Here is a 25,662-nt window from a genome sequence, read left to right as displayed (position 1 = left end):
TCGTTCAAACAGTGGCTGTGTCTCCCCGAGTCCTAAACCCCAGTGCACCTCAACAAACACCCGGCACACTCTGCACACCTCCACCCCCACTCTGCCCCTCCCAATCCACCCACCCGCTACATTAATCACCTCAAATGAAGCCTTTGTAAACACAGAGCAGGGGGAACAAAGGAGGAATATAAAAACAAGCAGGCAATAAGGAACAAGTCAAAACATACACAGTGCCGGCAGAAGACAGAAATTGGTTTGGAGCATTAGAGCTTGGAGGCCCATTTTACCGTCATTTCTGACGTAATTGACCTCTGAAAGGCGTAATGTGGTGAACAGTCTGTGGTAATTAGCTGCCAACAAACTGTCGGCTGATTGCCTGAAATGAGCATTTTAAGGCAAGCGACAAACCTACAAAGCATTTCCATTGTGCATGTAAGTAGAGGGAGCTTGGTTGTGAAATGAATGTGTGGTAGTAGAGATGGGAATTGGTCCTGTGTGGTGGGGCTGAGGGTTGGCAGTGGGATTGGCCTGTTCTGCTCTTCTCAACAAAAGGTGCATTAACACTACCCCGACAGGAGGCTTCGTAAAAACCTTTCATTCCGCCGTGTTTGAAGGCACACAGGAAATGAGCCTCAGTCTTTCCAGTGCCTTTAGAAAGTATTGACACCCCTGGACTTTTTCCACTTTGTTGCATCACAGACTGAATTAAAAATCTATTACATTTAGATTTTTTTTGTCAGACAATACCTCATAATGCCAAAGTGGAATTCTGTTTTTACAAATTAATAAAAAAATCCCACTTTGTAAAAAGAAAAATAAAATAAAATGTGGAAAAAGTCAAGGGGTGTGAATACTTTTTAAAGGCTCTGTACAAATGAAATATTTCACAATTTACTGGTCATTATTGTATGAGACTGAAATCATAGCATGACTAAGTTCTGTTGACAGCTAGTGTGTGTAGAAGAGGGGTTTCCCAGTCCAGGCTAATAGATAGACCCCTCCTGTTAATCTGTCAAGGTGTAGAGGTCCTTTTCAAAGGTTTCATCATCAACTAAGCCGCTGAGGTTTTCAACCGTCACATTTCCCCCTCCCTCTCCCCAGACCTCCGTTACACAGACGAAACAATCCCTGTTCTCTTCACTGATAAGTTGAGGTGAATAGAAAAACCTATGGTTGTGCATAGGGAGAGCAGGTGTGAGAGAGATGTTTACAGACTGGCTCACACCCAGCAAACAAAACACACGGTTCATAGAAGGCCCATTTTGATGCACAAAAAAGAAAAAACAACCCTTCACATTAGGCTGATATACATACAGCACTCTTAGAGTTAGAAAATAGATTACTACCATTGGCCCAAGGCCTTGCCAATTGTCTCGTGGCCATGCCACTGCAGGCTCAGTGGACGGAGACAGAGAGAGCCTGGACAATACCATTGACCTTGGCAGCCAGGGGGTGTACACTCCTTCACAGCCCCTCCTTTTCAGTGAAAAACGTTGCCATGTTATATTTGCAAACGTGCAGCGCTTTAAAAAGTACCAGACAGCCCATTAAAAACTAAGAAATGTGGACAAATATGTGGGGAGCGTAGGAGTGGGACAGAGTAGACTAAAGAGAGAAGAACATTAGATTTGGAGGGATACTGTAAGGGATGGTGGATAGAGCGGATAGAACAGGGGTCAAACGTACAACATACACAGGAAGGGTCCAGGGGGGGGGGGGGGCAAACTCAATATATTTTAAAATGACTAAAACCAAATCAAAACTGTGTAGCGATAATGGACCTATATTTATACCGTTTCTTGGCTTTGTCCAGCTCACTAATGATCATACAAATTAAGCTAGACAGTCGGGGACGACAGGGAGTATCGACAATTCCAAAAACGACGGATAGAGGAAATAAACAAAATGAGTTTAACATCCCTGGGATAGAGGGAGGGGGATGGAGTAAGAGGCACGTTCTTATGTAAAGCAGGCGTGCGGCTGGGCTGTCCCTCCATTGTGTGACATTAGGACTCTTTCTCTGGCCAATTTGAGCACGCTCCAGCGCCCAGCCAGCTCAACACTGGCGGCCCAGGCCCCATATTATATTTAGGCACAACAAAAGCTGGAAAGGAGAATGCCACGCTGTCCCTCTGCACCGGCCCCCTCATTTCTCCACAGCGCGTTCCCCAGGACCCCCCTCTCCTCCACAGTCCCCCCCCCCTCCCAGTCCTCTTCAGCCCCAGCCAACGTGTCACTCCAACGGAGTGCAACAGACGTCAATCCTTAATTAATCACGTATACACGGCAGGAGCTCAAACATTATTTAACGACATGGAAAACATTCTAATAAGCTTGTCGCTCTGCCAAAGCGCAATATAAACCCGTGGGCAGAGCATACACGCACAAAACAAACTAATTTATTCACAGTTTCCCCCCCTTTCCTCATCAATCTCTTTCTCTCTCTCCCTTGCCTGTCTTTGTTTTTTTTGTGTGTGTGTGGGGGGGGGGGGGGGGCTGTTTTATCCCCACTCAGTAGGCTGGACTGGACCTCCGCCAAATGTGAAGAGCAGGCAGCCAGCTAGGCAGGGAGTGGCTAGCTAGAGGAGGACCATGCTGAATTGAGACGAGACAACATGCCAAAACAGTGTGCCATCACAATCACCACCGGTTGGCTGTCCTCCCAAAGAGACCGAGAGAGAGGTCTAGAGAGAGTAGAGGACTAGAGAACACTTAACTCCACTGATCTGAACCCAGGTGAGCCTTACCTACACGCAATATAATACTTCACCAGCTTCATCAACCATCTTCACATTTACCTCAGCCAGTCCAGATTAAGTTAGAACGGTAAAGGTTAGGTATACACAATGTCATCATCAGCAGGACATATGTCAACACATGACAACAAACATGTGCTATGTACCGGCAAAGGAGCATCTCATCATTCTCCTCCTCTATCTAGAGGACCATGGAACAAAAGCTAAGATGCCTTTGATGATAGCACCACCTAGTGGTTATGGGTGGAAGTATAGCCACAATGCAACAGATCCCAGCTGTACAGTTTATTGGCAGGTGGCTGCAAGAGCAGTCCCATTCTCTTGTGTTTGACAGTGGCTCCTTCTTCTGGCCTTAGTTACTGGACTCTACATCAAGAAAAGCACATGAACACAGGAGAATGACAGCACAGTTTAGGTGCTATCAGAGTTATAGAGGCAATGTTTCAAATACTGTGGCTCTTCGTCAGGCTTCCTCTTGGCCTTACCTGTCTCACATGAACCCCTCCTACTGGCTAGTTAAAGCATGCTTAGGATTAAACAGAAAATTACCTGGTCCACGCTGGTGAAGCCCTTGTGCATGACGTGGTAGAGATGGACCAGGAAGTCACTGTTGGGCAGCACGTCCTGTTTCCTGGTCATCATCTCACAGATGAGTTTATAGGCCTGCAGCTTACCCGCCTTGAACTCTGCAGGCAGCATGGTGGCCTGGGGGAAAAGGAGAGGAGGACAGAGGGAGAGAACGGGAGTGAAGGAGAGAGGCAGAAGGGAGAGAGACCAGGTCACACGGTTATAGTCACATGCATGTCTTTGATAGTTCTTAGTTAGGTGATGCATGTAGAGACAGTGGACCTCTGAACCGCTGAGTCACCTTGAAGAGCCAGGAGGCCAGCATTCTGAGAGGAGGGATGAAGACAGGCCGAGGAGGAGATGACTGGTTATCCACACTGATGCCCAGGTTGTCCCGGATCTGCAATTAGGGCACTACTGCATTAGCCAGACTGAAAAACTACAGAACAAAATATTGACTGTTCTGACTGTCCATTACATGTCATGAGGGCTGATAAGAGTGTTTGAAGGCTGGGCAGTGCTTACCTTAGCCAGTTTGTGCCAGAGGTCGTAGAGGTAACTGAACATCTTGGCGTGGATCCTGGGGCAGCGGATGCTGTTGACGTCCCCCAGGATACCCAGAATCCTTCTCCAGAGCACAAAGGCGGAGTCAGCGTGCCAGCCGGTCAGGCTCCCGCCTGCGATGATGCTGACATCATCAGTCAGACACTCACGGCTGTCTGCAAGACCAGATAGAGCAGAGAGAGAACTCAGATTTACTACTGTATAAACTCTAGGGTATAACACTAGAACTCTGATTTACTACTGTATAAACTCTAGGGTATAACACTAGAACTCTGATTTACTACTGTATAAACTCTAGGGTATAACACTAGAACTCTGATTTACTACTGTATAAACTCTAGGGTATAACACTAGAACTCTGATTTACTACTGTATAAACTCTATAGTATAACACTAGAACTCTGATTTACTACTGTATAAACTCTAGGGTATAACACTAGAACTCTGATTTACTACTGTATAAACTCTAGGGTATAACACTAGAACTCTGATTTACTACTGTATAAACTCTAGGGTATAACACTAGAACTCTGATTTACTACTGTATAAACTCTAGGGTATAACACTAGAACTCTAGGCCTGTCCACACCCCGGACACAGGTGATTCAACACAGAGGTTTATTTTCCCCAGTCACCAGAGTCACACACAGCTGAACACATGTGATGGGTGGGTATAGGATTAACACAGTGCAACACAGAGGGTGGTGGGCAGTTCAGGCTAGAAAGGGGGTGTAGCAGTACCCTGGTCCTGAGGCATGTGCAACACAGACTGATGTATGGTGTCTAGAGGTCGACCGATTAATCAGAATGGCCGATTAATTAGGGTCGATTTCAAGTTTTCATAATTGGAAATCGGTAAATTTGAGCACCGATTTGCCAATTTTTTAAATTGTATTTTAAAATGTTATTTTACACCTTTATTTAATCTTTATTTAACTTGGCAAGTCAGTTAAGAACACATTCTTATTTTCAATGACGGTCTAGAAACGGTGGGTTAGCTGCCTCGTTCAGGGGCAGAACGACTTTCACCTTGACAGCTCGGGGGATTCAATCTTGCAACCTTACAGTTAACTAGTCCAACACTATAACAACCTGCCTCTCTCTCATTGCACTCCACAAGGAGACTGCCTGTTACGCAAATGCAGCAAGCCAAGGTAAGTTGCTAGCTAGCATTAAACTTCTCTTATAAAAAAACAATCAATCATAAATCACTAGTTAACTACACATGGTTGATGATATTACTAGATATTATCTAGCGTGTCCTGCGTTGCATATAATCTGATTGTGCATACAAGCATACAAGTATCTAAGTATCTGACTGATAGCGTTGTGCGTCAAGCATTGCGCTGTTTATGACTTCAAGCCTATCAACTCCCGAGATGAGGCTGGTGTAACCGAAGTGAAATGGCTGGCTAGTTAGTGCGCTAATATCGTTTCAAACTTCACTCGCTCTGAGCCTTGGGGTGGTTGTTTCCCTTGCTCTGCATGGGTAACGCTGCTTCGATGTGGTGGCTGTTGTCGTTGTGTTGCTGGTTCGAGCCCAGGTCGGAGTGAGGAGAGGGACGGAAGCTATACTGTTACACTGGCAATACTAAAGTGACTATAAGAACATCCAATAAACAACGGTTAATTAAATACAAATGGTATAGAGGGAAATAGTCCTATAATTCCTGTAATATCTACAACCTAAAACTTCTTACCTGGGAATATTGAAGACTCATGTTAAAAGGAACCACCAGCTTTCATATGTTCTCATGTTCTGAGCAAGGAACTGAAACGTTAGCTTTCTTACAAAGCACATATTGCACTTTTACTTTCTTCTCCAACACTTGGTTTTTGCATTATTTAAACCAAAATGAACATGTTTCATTATTTACTTGAGGCTAAATAGATTGTATTGATGTATTATATTAAGTTAAAATAAGTGTTAATTCAGTATTGTTGTAATTGTCATTATTACAAATATATATATATTTTTAAAGTTTTTATTTTTAAAATCGGCCGATTAATCGGCTTTTTTTAGTCCTCCAATAATCGGTATCGGTATTGGCGTTAAAAAAACAGGGGTGCTGCTGGTGGTGGGACAGGGGTGCTGCTGGTGGTGGGACAGGGGTGCGGAGTGGGGAGAGAAAACACTCAGGACAGAAAACAAGAGGACAACCAGAAGAAAGTGGAGCTTGACGGAGCACAATCACAAGAATTTACAATGAATCAATATAAGTACAGAAGTACAGACGAGGTGGGGATGGTGTCGGGTCAGGGGTTACGCTAAGTGTCAGGGGTTACGCTAAGGGTCAGGGGTTACGCTAAGGGTCAGGGGTTACGCTAAGGGACTTTCTTTTTTGACAAGAATTGACAGCTATTAGTCACAGCTGTTTTTTCCAAATATTCACCTACGCTGAACCACGATAATATTTTGAGATACTTTAGCAAGGAGACTCTCACCTAACATTTCCCAGTAAACATGTAACAGTAGTAATCAATCCATCTTTATGTGCCCTCCCTCAATAGCCATAATGCGTTAACCTAATACCAAAAACAGCTTAATAAACAAAAGGCCCAGCTGCCTGCTGAATAAAGACCCCTGAGCAGGTGGTAAAACCAGAACACGTCCAAGGCTAGATAGAGGTGGAGAGAGAGGGAGTGTTTTCTCTGTAAAGCTTCATAGGCCAGGGTGAGGGAGGGCAGGCAGGGCAGGGGAAGATACTGTAGAGCAGACAGAGGCTGGCTATGAAGGTTATGCTAATCCTCTGAAAGGTCAGGCTGCTCTGAGATTAATCCCCACACGACCCACGGACAAACACCTGAATCTGACAAACCCCACAGAATACAAATCTACTGAACCTGAAGGCCATATGCTACAGTATTTATCCCATATAAACCAATGCAATCCTGGCCTCGGTTAACAAAATCAGTCCCCCCAGAAACCTTATCAACACCCCCCCCCCCCCAGTACAGTTCAGTACCTGCCAGGGCCTCATTGTGGCTGAGCAGCAGGTTCCTCTGGCTCCCTGTGTCTGCTGTGACATCTATCTGGGCTGACTGGGTGTCTGCCTCCTCCTCAAAGGCCTGCCAGGCCAGCAGGCTGCCGTCAGCGTCGTTCAAGTAGCCGTTGGACGTCTCGCTGCTCACACTCACACTTTTCTCCTGGAGCGTGGGCCTTGCATAGTTGTTGTGTCCCTCTACAGAGTAGTCCAGCTCGACCGGACTACTGCTCCGCCGGATCAGAATCTGGGAGCACAGAGGGAGAAGTCATCAGTGGTTGTTTCAGAGATGCCTCTATCAGACCGCCACAGATGCCCTGCTGAAATAACCAAACAAAGTAAGAGGGTCACAGATTTTGCGTCGGGTGTGTGTTTCTCACCACTGGCGGGTCGCCGTCTGTCCTCGCTTCCGACGCCCTGCCATCGGAGCCACAGGAGTTGTTGGGGGAGTACTCCCTCTTGTGGCCTGGAGGTCACAGTGACTGTTAATCACACTGGACACACAAACAGCCACCCCCCACAGCAGACAGCCCCTGGTCATAAATACTGTTCTAGTCTTATCCCTACATCCTCTAGATGCATGATCAGAATGAGTTGTAGCCCAGAGGTTCCAACCTTTTTTCGGTTACTGTACCACCAACTGAATTTAGCTCTTCCCGGAGTACCCCTGAAGTACCCCCCTCATGTACATTTAACCAGCAGACCTATGGTCTCATCAGACTTCTCAAGTAGCCCCCGTGGATAGACCAAGTACCCCCAGGGGTCCTAGTACCCCTGGTCGGGAACCACTGTTGTAGCCTGTAGTCTTCAAAGCACATCAATCACTGTATAGATGGGCACATTGTTAGCGGCAGTATAGATACTTCCACTAGAGGGCAGCAAAAATGGCCTACGTTAGAACACGCCCTCACGCTGTGTGTGTTCGCGCACTCATTGGTGTATCCCTACCTGGGAAGGTGTCAGTCAGTTGCTGTGTGATGTCGGAGGTGCTGCTGCTGCGTGGTAGAGGGCTGTCTCCAGCCTCCAGCTCCCCGTCTCCCCCACACTCAGACAACTGGCCCTCCTCCACATCTGGGCACCACGACCAGGGAGCCAGGAGAGGACAGAGGGTTAAGAGCAATGCATCAGGCATCTCATATCCGGCACACAAGACATGCTCTACCACACAGAACTCCAGCAACTTCAAGGTGTGACACATAGGATTTCTCGGAAAATGTCTATAATATATCTGCCACTAATAGTGGAATGATAGTGTTTCACAGTATTACTTACCCACCAGTGTTGTGATTGGCTGTGAAACTCGGCTATTGATTCCACCCGACGGAGCGGCATCTGTTGTCAAACCGGGAAAATTGTTCTGACTTTGTGTTTGTGTTATCTACTGAAAATCACTCTGTCATGTCCTGGTTGCTAACATTCTACACTGTTAGCTCAATTTCAGTTTATCTGAGAAAACAAGCACTGAATAGTGTAGGGAATCATTGCACCATCAAAATCACTGTGAAATATCATTTTTACAGCTGTTTCAAGCTGGTGGACCAAAATGAATTTTAGCAACCAGGAAATTAGCTATTTCCGCTACTCTATCAATCAATCTATCTATATCTATATATATATATATACACACACACACAAAAGTATGTGGACATCCCTTCAAATTAATGGATTCGGCTATTTCAGCCACACCCGTTGCTGACAGGTGTGTAAAATCGAGCACACAGCCATGCAATCTCCGTAGACAAACATTGACAGTAGAATGGCCTTACTGAAGAGCTCAGTGAATTTCAACGTGGCACCGTCATAGGATGCAAGTCATTTCGTTAAATGTGCTGTTATTGTGAAGTGAAAACGTCTAGGAGCAACAACGACTCGAAGAGCGAAGTGGTAGGTCACACAAGCTCACAGAACGGGATGCTGAGTGCTGAAGCGTTTAAAAATCGCCTGTGCTCCATTACTCACTACAGAGATCCAAACTGCCTCTGGTTTCCATGGCCAAGTAGCCACACATAAGCCTAACATCATCATGCGCAATGCCAAGTGTCGGCTGGAGTGGGGTAAAGCTCGCAGCCATTGAACTCTGGAGCAGTGGAAACGCATTCTCTGGAGTGATGAATCCCGCTTCACCATCTGGCAGTCCGACGGACAAATCTGGGTTTGGTGGATGCCAGGAGAACGCTTCCTGCCCCAATGCATAGTGTCAATTGTAAAGTTTGGTGGAGGAGGAATAGTGGCCTGGGGCTGTTCTTCATGGTTTGGGCCAGGCCCCTTAGTTCCAGTGAAGGGAAATCTTAATCAATGACATTCTGAACGACTCTGTGCTTCCAACTTTGTGTTAACAGTTTGGGCAAGGCCCTTTCCTGTTTCAGCATGAAAATGCCCACATGCACAAAGTGAGGTCCATACAAATCAAATCAAATGTATTTATATAGCCCTTTGTACATCAGTTGATATCTCAAAGTGCTGTACAGAAACCCAGCCTAAAACCCCAAACAGCAAGCAATGCAGGTGTAGAAGCACGGTGGCTAGGAAAAACAGAAATGGTTTGTTGAGATCGGTGTGGAAGAACTTGACTGGCCTGCACAGAGCCCTGACCTCAACCCCATCGAATACCTTTGGGATGAATTGGAACGCAGACTGTGAGCCAGGCCTAATCAGTGCCCGACCTCACTAACGCTCGTGGCTGAATAGAAGCAAGTCCCAGCAGCGATGTTCCAACATCCAGTGGAAAGACTTCCCAGAAGAGTGGAGGCTGTTATAGCAGCAAAGGGGGACCAACTCCAGCCGTATTCATGCCCATTATTTTGTAATGAGATGTCTGACGAACAGGTGTACTTTTAGATAACATAGCCAGAACAGCCTTCCCAGTTTGACGCTCCGGTGGGAGAAATCAATAGGCGAATATCTTAGCCAATCACAACACTGGTGGGTAAGTAATACTGTGAAACACTATCATTCTACTATTAGTGCCAGATATATTATAGAAATGAAATTACAATCCAAAAATTCTAGAAAATCTTGTGTAGCACCTTTAAAATGATAAAATGGTTCCATTGTTTTAGCCACATAGTGAGATGGAATAGGAACATGCAGTAATAAACATTAGAACAGATTAGTATAGAATTCTCAGACAATTATCCTTTTTTACTTTCAATCCAAAACGACAGTAAGTAGCCGTGAGAAACAACAAGGGTTTCAACTTCACTGAGTGTTAATAAAACAGTGAGGGACTGACAGGAGAATAGGAGACGGGAGATAGAGTAGTGACAGACAGACGGAAGAGACAGACAGGACACCACACAGACAGCTCTCAGAAACACTTTACCTGAAAGCCTGTGAGAGCAAGAGTTACCGGAAGAGGAGGAGAGACCAGGCAAGAAAGAGCTCACAGTGTGAAGCAGCATAGGAACGCTTTTAGTAGCGGGAAGAGCCTCGTAAAGATGGACACAGCTGCTGATAGACTGGCTTCGCTTAGCTTCCATCACAGAGCGAGAGAGAGAGAGAAAGAGAGAGAGAGAGAGAGAGGGAAGGAAGGAGGAAAAATAAGAGGAAGAGAGAAGGGGGAATAAGTCAATAAGACCATAGAGCAGAATGGCAGAAGACACCACTGGCAAATACATTTAACCCTTTGCATAACAATTGTAAGAGGGGAAGAAATAGTGCAGAAAAATATAACTAAAGACAAAATTCACTAAGGGTTGAATCCTAATTTGAGATCTGCAGGTGTAACTTGAACTGTCATTCATGTCAATTTGCTCGAAAAATGTAAGAAGGTTTTTTGTTGTTGTGCGACTCCAACTTCAGCCCTAAGGCATTAAGAGGGAAACAAACAGGCAGAGTGAAATTACTGAGACAGGAAATTAAGAACTATTAACTGAGACTTCCGCGTAAAGAAAAAAAGAGAGAATATATTAAAGCCTAAACCCCGAGTCTGGATCTCGTATTCATTTGACACTTGAGGGCTCTTCACCAAAACAAAGACACTGCTCTACCAGATTTGGCGTTGCATATTCAAAAAATATAAAAAAAAACATTTTAAAAAATAAAATGAACCGCGTCTTACATTTGAGAGACGTCATTTATGCAACGCGTTGCTTTTATTTGAAGCCCAGATGAATTAGTTCTCTATGCACATGACAGAAGAGGACAAATACAACTGGCTTTGAGTGCATCACAGTAAAGACAACTTATTTCCATCCACACACACACACACACAACTTTGTAACGTGATCCCATAAAAATACACGAACAAAAAGAAAAGCAAAAGGCAGCTGGAAAGGGCTGGGACACGCAAGCTTTTATAGTGACACAATTCATGTGTCGCACATATTGCATTCTAGTACATTATTTCCATAATAAAGAATAAGGTTCTGGTTTGACATGAGTAGACCTTAATTTGATCACCCTGTTGCAGGAGAACCTTCCTGCAATGCAGGACATTTGAAATGTGTCGTGTAATTGAGGTTTAAAAAGGGTTTCTGAAGTTTGTACATTTCCACTTTGCAATTTCAGACTTGATTTTCCCTTAGGATAAAAAGATCAACCCCTACAAAAAAATGTAAAATGTGCTATAATCCGCATTTCCTGTCGCTGCGGGACTATTTGTCCTGCTGTGGCAACCTGGCTCAAATTCAGATCATACATCTGTAGTCAGTCAATAGGACAATATGACCATATTTATTATTAGTTCCCAGTCATTTCAACACCATGTAGCAGGAAATACTAATCAGAAAAACATTGCCAAGTACGTATTGGCATAAATGAGATTACACACATTTTCAGTTTTCAAAGATAAGGCGTTGGGGAAGTGTGTGTGGACAGCACTTCAGGCCTAATCTAAAAGAGAGAGGAGCATTGCAAGAGAAAGAGGATTCTATTCTCTGCCTACACCACACTTTAATTAGTCACTTTCATTTGGAGATAGCATCGTCTCCACTACAGACCGCTACTGTTAGCCATTTTATGCATATTAATGAGCATTAATTACACTCTTAATGAAACTATCAAAAACGTCCATGGATTGATGTGTGGGCCCTCTCTCAAGGAGAAGGGGGAGGGGGAGGGTGGAGGAGGAGGAGGAGGAGGGGGAGGGATATTGGGATGTTTGATGATCAATGTGGGAGAAATCCAATTAGGCGAGAGAAAAGGAAGAATTTAAGGCGGTGGCGTTTCATGTCGGCCTCTGTCTGCATGCACACACACACACTATTTTAAGAGTCCTCCTTCAGGCCCGACTACATCTGGTCCAGACTCAACAAGCTCTTCAGCGAGCAGAGATGCTATCAGTCATTACACAGAGAGACAGACAGAGAGAGAGACAGACAGAGAGAGAGACAGACAGACAGAGAGAGAGACAGAGAGAGAGAGAGAGAGAGAGACAGACAGACAGAGAGAGAGAGAGAGAGACAGACAGAGAGAGAGAGAGAGAGACAGAGAGAGAGAGAGAGAGAGAGAGAGACAGACAGAGAGAGAGAGAGACAGACAGACAGAGAGAGAGAGAGACAGACAGAGAGAGAGAGAGAGAGACAGACAGAGAGAGAGAGAGAGAGAGGAACATGAGTTCCGGAGTTCCAAATTGAGCAGCTGCTGAAAAATGAGCTCCTGTATATATTGAGATTTAAATGGTTTTTTAGAGTGAAGTGCATCGAAAAAATCAAAAGAAAACTGCAAGACTCAATAGAAGACAATACAAGCAACAAACCAAAAAGACAGGATTTTGAAAAAGTAACTATTTTTCATAAAATTATACAGTTATCTTAGCTAGCTGAATTGTTAGCTGAATTGTTTACATGTTGCTAAGCAGTTGCTAGGGACTCTCCTGGAAGAAGCTAGCTAGCTTACAAAGAATAACAAAAAAAATATCTAGTTAACAGAAGAAAGGAAGACAAAATAAGGACAAAATAAGGACAGAAGAAAAAGGAAAAGAAAAAAGGACAACAAAGTGAAACAGTCCTCTGAAGAAACAAGAGAGCATTATACAAGAAACAGCACTTCTATTGCAACATTGTAGCCAACATCACCAGCGTTGCTATGGAAATTGTTTACCCACCAGACATCCAAACAGAGAAAGCTAAGAAAAGTTTCAAAGGTTTGTTGATGGGACAGAACCGTGAATGCCTGTTTGCAGATCTTACCAGTTACAAAACAAGAGCAAATTTAATTTTTAATACCAATCGAGGGAACATATGGAAAAAGGTTATTTGCAACCATTTCCCTTTCTCAAAAAAGAGGGGCATCAGCCAAGGATGTCAGATCAGCATTTTTGAAGAAGCTGACCAGAGCAACACATATCAAACAGTAAACTTATATAATAATGGAACTGTATTGATACAAGGCAATGATTCAAGCCTCCAGGCTTTTGAGAATAGGTTTGCTACCCTAAAAGAAGACGCTGACATCATCTCAGAAAATGAGGAAAAAGTCAAGGAGGGAGATGGAGAAAAGCAGACCCCAATGGTCTCTGTGACCCAGCAGGAAGCCCTCAACGTCCCTTTACCTACCTCACCTGCAGCAGACAGAGTCAAGGACATGACAATTTCAATAAGAACACCTGCTATGCAACGTTTCCACAACACCCTCTCTCTAGTCGAAGCAGAGGTCATAGAACTCAGAGAGAAGAAGCTTCAAGAGGAGGACACTGTTCAGAAACTCAAAGAAGAGATGAAACAGTTCAGGGAGGAGAGCAGAGCATCCATAGCTAAATTAGAAAGCAGAATGGACAAGCTGAGTCAGACAAATGATGACCTCAGAGACCATCTGAGCACAACTAGAAAGGAGCTCGAACAAAAAGAGAGGTACATTGACACCCTCAACCGGCAGAGAGTCATTGTGTCCTCTGCATCTAGAAAACATGTCCACCAGCTTGGTACAACACAAGCAGAACCTGAGACCAGCATGGCCTCCACTACACAGCCGGATGACACTGCACCAGCCTACCAGTCTGCTCCAGCCCAGGTCAACCTACCAGCCTCTCAGTCTGCTCCAGCCCAGGTCAACCTACCAGCCTCCCAGTCTGCTCCAGCCCAGGTCAGAATACCAGCCTCCCAGTCTGCTCCAGCCCAGGTTAACCTACCAGCCCCCCAGTCTGCTCCAGCCCAGGTCAACCTACCAGCCTCCCAGTCCGCTCCAGCCCAGGTCAGAATACCAGCCTCCCAGTCTGCTCCAGCCCAGGTTAACCTACCAGCCTCCCAGTCTGCTCCAGCCCAGGTCAGAATACCAGCCTCCCAGTCTGCTCCACCCAGACAATCACCCACAACTGCAATTCTAATTGATTCAAATGGGAAGTTCTTAGTCCAGGAAAGATTATTCCCTAGACACCAGGTGTATAAGTTCTGGTGTCCTACAACTGAGAGTGCAATGCAGCTACTCAGTCAGACCAGGATTGACACCCCTGACAACATCATCATCCACACTGGCACAAACGACCTTCATGCCAAAGGTGAAAATGTATCTGGGGCAGTGAGAAGAGTGGCAGAACGGGCACAGGCTATGTTCCCAACAACCAATATAGTTGTGTCCACCCTCCTACCAAGAAAAGACTTCCCAGAAAAGTTGATCGACAAAATAAATCAACAGATCACTGTGGACTGTGCCTCACTGCTCAATGTCAGAACGGCTCACCACCCCACTCTGACATGTCAACACTTATATGATAATATACATCTTGATCAGGACAGTATCAGAACCTTTGCCAAGGACCTAAAAGATGCAACACTTGGCAGGGACCCACACACCCATCACCCCAGCAACAAAGGTCCCCCGCCCCACCTTCTGAAACAACAGTACCTCCACCATCCCGAGGAGAAAAGAGCCAGACATGGCTTATTACAGCACAGCTCTACTAGACCAGGCCCAACACAGCACAGCTCTACTAGACCAGGCCCAACACAGCACAGCTCTACTAGACCCGGCCCATCACAACACAGCTCTACTAGACCTGGCCCATCACAACAAAGCTCTACTAGACCTGGCCCATCACAACACAGCTCTACTAGACCTGGCCCATCACAACACAGCTCTACTAGACCTGGCCCATCACAACAAAGCTCTACTAGACCCGGCCCATCACAACACAGCTCTACTAGACCCGGCCCATCACAACACAGCTCTACTAGACCCGGCCCATCACAACGCAGCTCTACTAGACCCGGCCCATCACAACACAGCTCTACTAGACCTGTCCCATCACAACACAGCTCTACTAGACCCAGCCCATCACAACACAGCTCTGACCACTACTCCAGGGTCGGTCAGAACACTGCCCTTCAGGGAAGTAGACCACATGATGCAGTCCACACCATGTATCAATTAGATCGTCAGCCTACATATGCTGAGGTAACCTCTGGCAGAAGACCCCTAGAACAATCAGAGATAGGAGAGGTGCGCCAACTACTGCAACTAATATGCAGACTACTGAGCTAGACAGTCCCTTTAATTCACACACGGGCACGCACGCACGCGCACACACACACACACAAACACACAGGGTTGCAGATTGCACATAACATAAGTACAATGCAATCTTATTCCATTCTTATTCATTTGTTTACAAATATTCCTAAATGTATTGACACCGGTATTATAATAATTATTATATGTAATGGTGTGTGTGTGTGTGTGTGTGTGTGTGTGTGCGCGTGTGTGTGTATGTATGTATGTGTGTATGTGCATGTATGTGTGTATATATATATATATATATATATATATATATATATATATATATATATATATATATATATATGTATGTATGTATATATGTGTATATATATATATATATATATATATATATATATATATATATATGTGTATATGTATATATGTATATATATATGTATATATATGTGTATGTGTATATATATATATATATATATATATATATATATATATGTATGTATGTATGTGTGTGTGTATGTATGTGTGTATATGTATGTGTGTGTATATGTATGTGTATGTATATATGTGTATGTATGTGTATGTGTATGTATGTATATATATATGTATGTGTATGTATATATGTATGTGTATGTGTATATATGTATGTATATATATGTATATGTGTATATATACATATTTTATTTTTTTTGTTTTTTTCGATGTACTTTACTCAAACCAGTGAATATCACTTATTATAAATGAGATCATTAACTATCAGCTCTTGGAATATCCAGGGCCTATACTCTTCACATTTTGGTTATAAAACAACTAATCCAGAATTGATTAAAAACATCAAGGGACAGGACATCATAATCCTACTGGAAACATGGTGTCGTGGAGACATAGATACTCAGTGTCCCTCAGGCTATAGAGAAAGTTTACTACCATCAATCAAACATAAAAATGTTAAACGGGGCCGAGACTCAGGTGGAATCATCATTTGGCATAAGCAGGACTTAGCACTGAATGAAATGAAAAAAGGTACCACTCACATTTGGCTAAAACTTAACAAAGGTACAATCTATTGTGACAATGATGTATACATATGTGCAGCTTATGCTCCTCCTTCAGATTCATCATATTATGATGATCAGTTTTTTGACAATCTCCAGACAGAAATCATTACATTTCAGGCGCAGGGTAAAGTGCTTCTTTGTGGAGATTTCAATGCAAGAACAGGTTCTGAGCCTGACTACACTGATGCGGGAGGTAACCACCACATATTTGGACACCCCTCCTTGTACAGTAGCCCTATTATAAATAATAGAAACAGTCCTGACCAAATACTGAACAAAAATGGAAAAGAGTTAGTACATCTCTGTCGAGCCTTAGGCCTGTACATGCTTAATGGTAGAATCAGAGGGGACTCTTTAGGTCAGTTTACTTACTGCTCAGCTCTTGGGACAAGTGTAGTCGATTATGCAATCACTGACATTGACCCCTCCTCCATTAGTGCATTCACTGTCAGACCACAGACACCATTGTCAGATCACAGTCAGATCAACGTGTTTCTGAAGAAATTAACCGGCAATATTCATTCAAAAAAACAGCCCAATAAACTTTACAACATAAACCAATCGTTCAGATGGGCTCCAAACAGTGCAGAGGCGTTCATTGAAACATTGAACTCAAATGAAATGATGAACTCTATACAGTTTTTCAATAACTCACAGTACCAAAACAATAAAGATGGTGTCAATTCAGCTACCCAAAACATCAACTGCATATTCCAAAAAGCAGCATCGAAAGCAAATTTGAGAAAACCAAAGCGATGCAACATCAGAAGCAAAAATCAAAATGTTACTGACAAATGGTTTGATAATGAATGTAAAACAATTAGAAAACACCTAAGACAAATGTCAAACAAAAAACATAAGCAGCAAAACAACCCAGAGCTACGATATGAATACTTTGAAACTCTGAAACAGTATAAACAAACACTGAAATGCAAGAAATTGAATTATACCAACAAGACACTTGATGAAATTGAAAACGCAATTGACCAAAATCAGTTCTGGGACATGTGGAACAATTTAAGCACAACAAAGCCACAAGAATTAGCCATACAAGATGTAGGAATTTGGAAAACTTACTTTGATAATCTATACAAAAACATCCCACAAAAAGACTTAAACCAGAACCAATTAGAAATTAAAGAAAAATTGAACATCCTGGAATCAGTCATTAAAAACAACCAAAATCCATTAGATTACCCAATAACCCAACAAGAACTAAATGAAAAGCTAAAATCTATTAAATCAAAAAAGGCTTGTGGTGTAGACAACATCCGAAATGAAATGCTGAAAAACAGCACACCTGAGTTGCAAAATGCTGTGCTTAAATTGTTCAACATGGTTTTAACTTCTGGCTGCTTCCCTGATGTCTGGAACCAGGGGCTCATCTCCCCTATCCACAAAAGTGGAGACAAATCAGACCCCAATAATTACAGGGGAATTTGCGTCAACAGTAACTTGGGAAAGATTTTCTGTAGCATTTTGAATTCAAGAATTCAAACCTTTCTTCAAGAAAAAAATGTAATAAGTAAATGTCAAATTGGCTTTCTCCCTAACCATCGCACTACTGACCATATATACACCTTACACACACTAATTAATAAACACGTCCACCAAAAAAAAGAGGGCAAAATCTTTGCTTGCTTTATTGACTTTAAAAAAGCATTTGATTCGATTTGGCACGAAGGGCTATTCTACAAAATTCTACAAAGTGGGCTTGGTGGTAAGGTGTATGACTTAATAAAATGTATGTACACAGAAAACAAGTGTGCAATAAAAATCAAAAACCAAAGAACAGAATTTTTTTCACAATGTCGAGGTGTGAGACAAGGCTGCAATTTGAGTCCAAATCTTTTCAACATTTATATCAATGAATTAGCAGACATGTTGGACCAATCTCCAGCCCCAGGACTCACACTATTTGACACAGAGGTGAAATACCTGCTATATGCTGATGACTTGGTACTTCTATCACCAACCAAAGAAGGTCTTCAACAAAACATTAATATTCTGGAGCAATATTGCCATAATTGGGCCCTGGCAGTAAATTTCCAAAAAACTAAAATCATGATTTTCCAAAAAAAACCCAGATGTCAGAAACAAAAATGTAAATTCACCCTGAACAACACCTTAATTGAACACACAAAAAATTACACCTACCTTGGTCTGACCATATCTGCATCGGGAAACTTTAATATGGCAGTGAATGCACTCAAAGAAAAAGCCCGCAGAGCAATGTATGCAATAAAAATGAAATTATTCAAAATCAACATCCCAATTAGAATTTGGACTAAAATATTTGACAGTGTAATCCTACCAATAGCACTTTATGGAAGTGAGGTTTGGGGGCCACTCAATAAACTGGATTTTAAAATGTGGGACAAACATCCAATTGAAACCCTACATGCAGAATTCTGTCGGAAAATTCTACAAGTCCAGAGAAATACACCAACTAATGCATGTAGGGCAGAATTGGGCCGTTTTCCAGTAATAATGAAAATACAGAAAAGATCATTAAAATTTTGGCTACATCTAAATTCAAGTCCAAATTCGAGTCTGCAATTTAAAGCACTTCAAGCCCAAGAGCTGAGCCCAGAAACGAGCCCTCTCAGTCAGCTGGTGTTGGACCTCACCAATCAAGCTGACACCAGCACTGCTTCAAAAGAAAGAATTCCAATAAACAAAATCATGAACCAATCAAAGGAATCATACTTACAATACTGGAAAAACGAAACAAAATCCCAAAGCCGACTAAATTGCTATCTGACCCTAAACAGAGAATATGAATTGGCTGATTATCTCTACTCTGTCAGAGATACGAAGCAGAGACAGATCCTTACCAAGTACAGGCTGAGTGACCACCGATTGGCAATAGAAACCGGCAGACATAAAAAGACATGGCTACCCAAAGAGGAGCGTGTATGTGGTCACTGCATGACAGGGGAGGTAGAGACAGAGATGCACTTTCTCCTTTACTGTGATAAATATTCCTCACAAAGAGATTCATTATTCACAGAAATGACTACATATATTCCACATTTTTACAAATTGAACCCAGAGGAAAAACTAAGAATACTCATGGGCGAAGGAGCAATGGCTCCTCTTGCAGCCAAATATGTATTTTCCTGCCATAGCCTGAGGGACACTGAATAATAACATCTGCATAGTAAACAGTAACTTACTTATTATTACTATTATTGTTATTACTATAATTATTAATGTTTACTGTAGACTGTTACCATTTTATTGTATTTATTATTGTATTATTATTTACTACCATTTTATATTATTATTTGCTATCATTTACAATTTTGTTACAATGTATATTGTATACATTGTTGCTTTGGCAATATTGACACAATGTTTTTCATGCCAATAAAGCAGCTTGAATTTGAATTTGAATTTGAGAGAGAGAGACAGACAGAGAGAGAGAGAGAGAGACAGACAGACAGAGAGAGAGAGAGAGAGACAGACAGACAGAGAGAGAGAGAGACAGACAGACAGAGAGAGAGAGAGAGAGAGAGAGAGACACAGACAGAGAGAGAGAGAGAGAGACACAGACAGAGAGAGAGAGAGAGAGACAGAGAGAGAGAGAGAGAGAGAGAGAGAGAGAGAGAGACAGACAGAGAGAGAGAGAGACAGACAGACAGAGAGAGAGAGAGAAATTGAGCAGCTGCTGAAAAATGAGCTCCTGTATATATTGAGATTTAAATGGTTTTTTAGAGTGAAGTACATCGAAAAAATCAAAAGAAAACTGCAAGACTCAATAGAAGACAATACAAGCAACAAACCAAAAAGACAGGATTTTGAAAAAGTAACTATTTTTCATAAAATTATACAGTTATCTTAGCTAGCTGAATTGTTAGCTGAATTGTTTACATGTTGCTAAGCAGTTGCTAGGGACTCTCCTGGAAGAAGCTAGCTAGCTTACAAAGAATAACAAAAAAAAGATCTAGTTAACAGAAGAAAGGAAGACAAAATAAGGACAAAATAAGGACAGAAGAGAAAGGAAAAGAAAAAAGGACTAACAAAGTGAAACAGTCCTCTGAAGAAACAAGAGAGCATTATACAAGAAACAGCACTTCTATTGCAACATTGTAGCCAACATCACCAGCGTTGCTATGGAAATTGTTTACCCACCAGACATCCAAACAGAGAAAGCTAAGAAAAGTTTCAAAGGTTTGTTGATGGGACAGAACCATGAATGCCTGTTTGCAGATCTTACCAGTTACAAAACAAGAGCAAATTTAATTTTTAATACTAATCGAGGGAACATATGGAAAAAGGTTATTTGCAACCATTTCCCTTTCTCAAAAAAGAGGGGCATCAGCCAAGGATGTCAGATCAGCATTTTTGAAGAAGCTGACCAGAGCAACACATATCAAACAGTAAACTTATATAATAATGGAACTGTATTGATACAAGGCAATGATTCAAGCCTCCAGGCTTTTGAGAATAGGTTTGCTACCCTAAAAGAAGACGCTGACATCATCTCAGAAAATGAGGAAAAAGTCAAGGAGGGAGATGGAGAAAAGCAGACCCCAATGGTCTCTGTGACCCAGCAGGAAGCCCTCAACGTCCCTTTACCTACCTCACCTGCAGCAGACAGAGTCAAGGACATGACAATTTCAATAAGAACACCTGCTATGCAACGTTTCCACAACACCCTCTCTCTAGTCGAAGCAGAGGTCATAGAACTCAGAGAGAAGAAGCTTCAAGAGGAGGACACTGTCCAGAAACTCAAAGAAGAGATGAAACAGTTCAGGGAGGAGAGCAGAGCATCCATAGCTAAATTAGAAAGCAGAATGGACAAGCTGAGTCAGACAAATGATGACCTCAGAGACCATCTGAGCACAACTAGAAAGGAGCTCGAACAAAAAGAGAGGTACATTGACACCCTCAACCGGCAGAGAGTCATTGTGTCCTCTGCATCTAGAAAACATGTCCACCAGCTTGGTACAACACAAGCAGAACCTGAGACCAGCATGGCCTCCACTACACAGCCGGATGACACTGCACCAGCCTACCAGTCTGCTCCAGCCCAGGTCAACCTACCAGCCTCTCAGTCTGCTCCAGCCCAGGTCAACCTACCAGCCTCCCAGTCTGCTCCAGCCCAGGTCAGAATACCAGCCTCCCAGTCTGCTCCAGCCCAGGTTAACCTACCAGCCTCCCAGTCTGCTCCAGCCCAGGTCAACCTACCAGCCTCCCAGTCTGCTCCAGCCCAGGTCAGAATACCAGCCTCCCAGTCTGCTCCAGCCCAGGTTAACCTACCAGCCTCCCAGTCTGCTCCAGCCCAGGTCAGAATACCAGCCTCCCAGTCTGCTCCACCCAGACAATCACCCACAACTGCAATTCTAATTGATTCAAATGGGAAGTTCTTAGTCCAGGAAAGATTATTCCCTAGACACCAGGTGTATAAGTTCTGGTGTCCTACAACTGAGAGTGCAATGCAGCTACTCAGTCAGACCAGGATTGACACCCCTGACAACATCATCATCCACACTGGCACAAACGACCTTCATGCCAAAGGTGAAAATGTATCTGGGGCAGTGAGAAGAGTGGCAGAACGGGCACAGGCTATGTTCCCAACAACCAATATAGTTGTGTCCACCCTCCTACCAAGAAAAGACTTCCCAGAAAAGTTGATCGACAAAATAAATCAACAGATCACTGTGGACTGTGCCTCACTGCTCAACGTCAGAACGGCTCACCACCCCACTCTAACATGTCAACACTTATATGATAATATACATCTTGATCAGGACAGTATCAGAACCTTTGCCAAGGACCTAAAAGATGCAACACTTGGCAGGGACCCACACACCCATCACCCCAGCAACAAAGGTCCCACGCCCCACCTTCTGAAACAACAGTACCTCCACCATCCCGAGGAGAAAAGAGCCAGACATGGCTTATTACAGCACAGCTCTACTAGACCAGGCCCAACACAGCACAGCTCTACTAGACCAGGCCCAACACAGCACAGCTCTACTAGACCCGGCCCATCACAACACAGCTCTACTAGACCTGGCCCATCACAACAAAGCTCTACTAGACCTGGCCCATCACAACACAGCTCTACTAGACCTGGCCCATCACAACACAGCTCTACTAGACCTGGCCCATCACAACAAAGCTCTACTAGACCCGGCCCATCACAACACAGCTCTACTAGACCCGGCCCATCACAACACAGCTCTACTAGACCCGGCCCATCACAACGCAGCTCTACTAGACCCGGCCCATCACAACACAGCTCTACTAGACCTGTCCCATCACAACACAGCTCTACTAGACCCAGCCCATCACAACACAGCTCTGACCACCACTCCAGGGTCGGTCAGAACACTGCCCTTCAGGGAAGTAGACCACATGATGCAGTCCACACCATGTATCAATTAGATCGTCAGCCTACATATGCTGAGGTAACCTCTGGCAGAAGACCCCTAGAACAATCAGAGATAGGAGAGGTGCGCCAACTACTGCAACTAATATGCAGACTACTGAGCTAGACAGTCCCTTTAATTTACACACGGGCACGCACGCGCACACACACACACACAAACACACAGGGTTGCAGATTGCACATAACATAAGTACAATGCAATCTTATTCCATTCTTATTCATTTGTTTACAAATATTCCTAAATGTATTGACACCGGTATTATAATAATTATTATATGTAATGGTGTGTGTGTGTGTGTGTGTGTGTGCGCGTGTGTGTGTATGTATGTATGTATGTGTATGTGCATGTATGTGTGTATATATATATATATATATGTATGTGTATGTGTATATATATGTATATATATATGTATGTATGTATGTGTGTGTGTGTGTATGTATGTGTGTGTGTGTGTGTGTATGTATGTATGTATGTATGTATGTGTGTATATGTATGTGTATGTATATATGTGTATGTATGTGTATGTGTATGTATATATATATGTATATATATATATGTATGTGTATGTATATATGTATGTATATGTGTATGTATGTATGTATGTATATGTGTATGTATGTGTGTATATATATATATATATACATATTTTATTTTTTTTGTTTTTTTCGATGTACTTTACTCAAACCAGTGAATATCACTTATTATAAATGAGATCATTAACTATCAGCTCTTGGAATATCCAGGGCCTATACTCTTCACATTTTGGTTATAAAACAACTAATCCAGAATTGATTAAAAACATCAAGGGACAGGACATCATAATCCTACTGGAAACATGGTGTCGTGGAGACATAGATACTCAGTGTCCCTCAGGCTATAGAGAAAGTTTACTACCATCAATCAAACATAAAAATGTTAAACGGGGCCGAGACTCAGGTGGAATCATCATTTGGCATAAGCAGGACTTAGCACTGAATGAAATGAAAAAAGGTACCACTCACATTTGGCTAAAACTTAACAAAGGTACAATCTATTGTGACAATGATGTATACATATGTGCAGCTTATGCTCCTCCTTCAGATTCATCATATTATGATGATCAGTTTTTTGACAATCTCCAGACAGAAATCATTACATTTCAGGCGCAGGGTAAAGTGCTTCTTTGTGGAGATTTCAATGCAAGAACAGGTTCTGAGCCTGACTACACTGATGCGGGAGGTAACCACCACATATTTGGACACCCCTCCTTGTACAGTAGCCCTATTATAAATAATAGAAACAGTCCTGACCAAATACTGAACAAAAATGGAAAAGAGTTAGTACATCTCTGTCGAGCCTTAGGCCTGTACATGCTTAATGGTAGAATCAGAGGGGACTCTTTAGGTCAGTTTACTTACTGCTCAGCTCTTGGGACAAGTGTAGTCGATTATGCCATCACTGACATTGACCCCTCCTCCATTAGTGCATTCACTGTCAGACCACAGACACCATTGTCAGATCACAGTCAGATCAACGTGTTTCTGAAGAAATTAACCGGCAATATTCATTCAAAAAAACAGCCCAATAAACTTTACAACATAAACCAATCGTTCAGATGGGCTCCAAACAGTGCAGAGGCATTCATTGAAACATTGAACTCAAATGAAATGATGAACTCTATACAGTTTTTCAATAACTCACAGTACCAAAACAATAAAGATGGTGTCAATTCAGCTACCCAAAACATCAACTGCATATTCCAAAAAGCAGCATCGAAAGCAAATTTGAGAAAACCAAAGCAATGCAACATCAGAAGCAAAAATCAAAATGTTACTGACAAATGGTTTGATAATGAATGTAAAACAATTAGAAAACACCTAAGACAAATGTCAAACAAAAAACATAAGCAGCAAAACAACCCAGAGCTACGATATGAATACTTTGAAACTCTGAAACAGTATAAACAAACACTGAAATGCAAGAAATTGAATTATACCAACAAGACACTTGATGAAATTGAAAACGCAATTGACCAAAATCAGTTCTGGGACATGTGGAACAATTTAAGCACAACAAAGCCACAAGAATTAGCCATACAAGATGTAGGAATTTGGAAAACTTACTTTGATAATCTATACAAAAACATCCCACAAAAAGACTTAAACCAGAACCAATTAGAAATTAAAGAAAAATTGAACATCCTGGAATCAGTCATTAAAAACAACCAAAATCCATTAGATTACCCAATAACCCAACAAGAACTAAATGAAAAGCTAAAATCTATTAAATCAAAAAAGGCTTGTGGTGTAGACAACATCAGAAATGAAATGCTGAAAAACAGCACACCTGAGTTGCAAAATGCTGTGCTTAAATTGTTCAACATGGTTTTAACTTCTGGCTGCTTCCCTGATGTCTGGAACCAGGGGCTCATCTCCCCTATCCACAAAAGTGGAGACAAATCAGACCCCAATAATTACAGGGGAATTTGCGTCAACAGTAACTTGGGAAAGATTTTCTGTAGCATTTTGAATTCAAGAATTCAAACCTTTCTTCAAGAAAAAAATGTAATAAGTAAATGTCAAATTGGCTTTCTCCCTAACCATCGCACTACTGACCATATATACACCTTACACACACTAATTAATAAACACGTCCACCAAAAAAAAGAGGGCAAAATCTTTGCTTGCTTTATTGACTTTAAAAAAGCATTTGATTCGATTTGGCACGAAGGGCTATTCTACAAAATTCTACAAAGTGGGCTTGGTGGTAAGGTGTATGACTTAATAAAATGTATGTACACAGAAAACAAGTGTGCAATAAAAATCAAAAACCAAAGAACAGAATTTTTTTCACAATGTCGAGGTGTGAGACAAGGCTGCAATTTGAGTCCAAATCTTTTCAACATTTATATCAATGAATTAGCAGACATGTTGGACCAATCTCCAGCCCCAGGACTCACACTATTTGACAC

At 42.5% G+C, this 25,662-nt stretch overlaps 1 protein-coding gene across 6 annotated transcripts in view; it reads right to left on the bottom strand.

Annotated features, from left to right (window-relative positions):
• ralgapa2 (Ral GTPase activating protein catalytic subunit alpha 2) overlaps window positions 1–25,662 on the bottom strand; it is a 163,140-nt gene that overhangs the window by 69,319 nt on the left and 68,159 nt on the right. For 3 of the 6 annotated variants that reach the window (XM_036962850.1, XM_036962846.1, XM_036962845.1), the window contains exons 17-23: window positions 10,185–10,334; window positions 7,811–7,933; window positions 7,243–7,328; window positions 6,845–7,109; window positions 3,840–4,033; window positions 3,616–3,714; window positions 3,297–3,452 (exon numbers count right to left, since the gene is read on the bottom strand). In XM_036962850.1, the coding sequence (XP_036818745.1) occupies window positions 3,297–3,452; window positions 3,616–3,714; window positions 3,840–4,033; window positions 6,845–7,109; window positions 7,243–7,328; window positions 7,811–7,933; window positions 10,185–10,334 (1,073 nt within the window). Of the gene's footprint in view, window positions 1–3,296; window positions 3,453–3,615; window positions 3,715–3,839; window positions 4,034–6,844; window positions 7,110–7,242; window positions 7,329–7,810; window positions 7,934–8,134; window positions 8,195–10,184; window positions 10,335–25,662 lie in introns of all 6 variants that reach the window. The other 3 variants (XM_036962848.1, XM_036962849.1, XM_036962847.1) reach the window with 2 other exon arrangements.

The sequence above is a fragment of the Oncorhynchus mykiss genome, chromosome 25, assembly GCF_013265735.2.
Source record: "Oncorhynchus mykiss isolate Arlee chromosome 25, USDA_OmykA_1.1, whole genome shotgun sequence".
NCBI classification, from domain to species: domain Eukaryota; kingdom Metazoa; phylum Chordata; class Actinopteri; order Salmoniformes; family Salmonidae; genus Oncorhynchus; species Oncorhynchus mykiss.
This window is presented reverse-complemented; position numbering and strand designations above follow the sequence as displayed.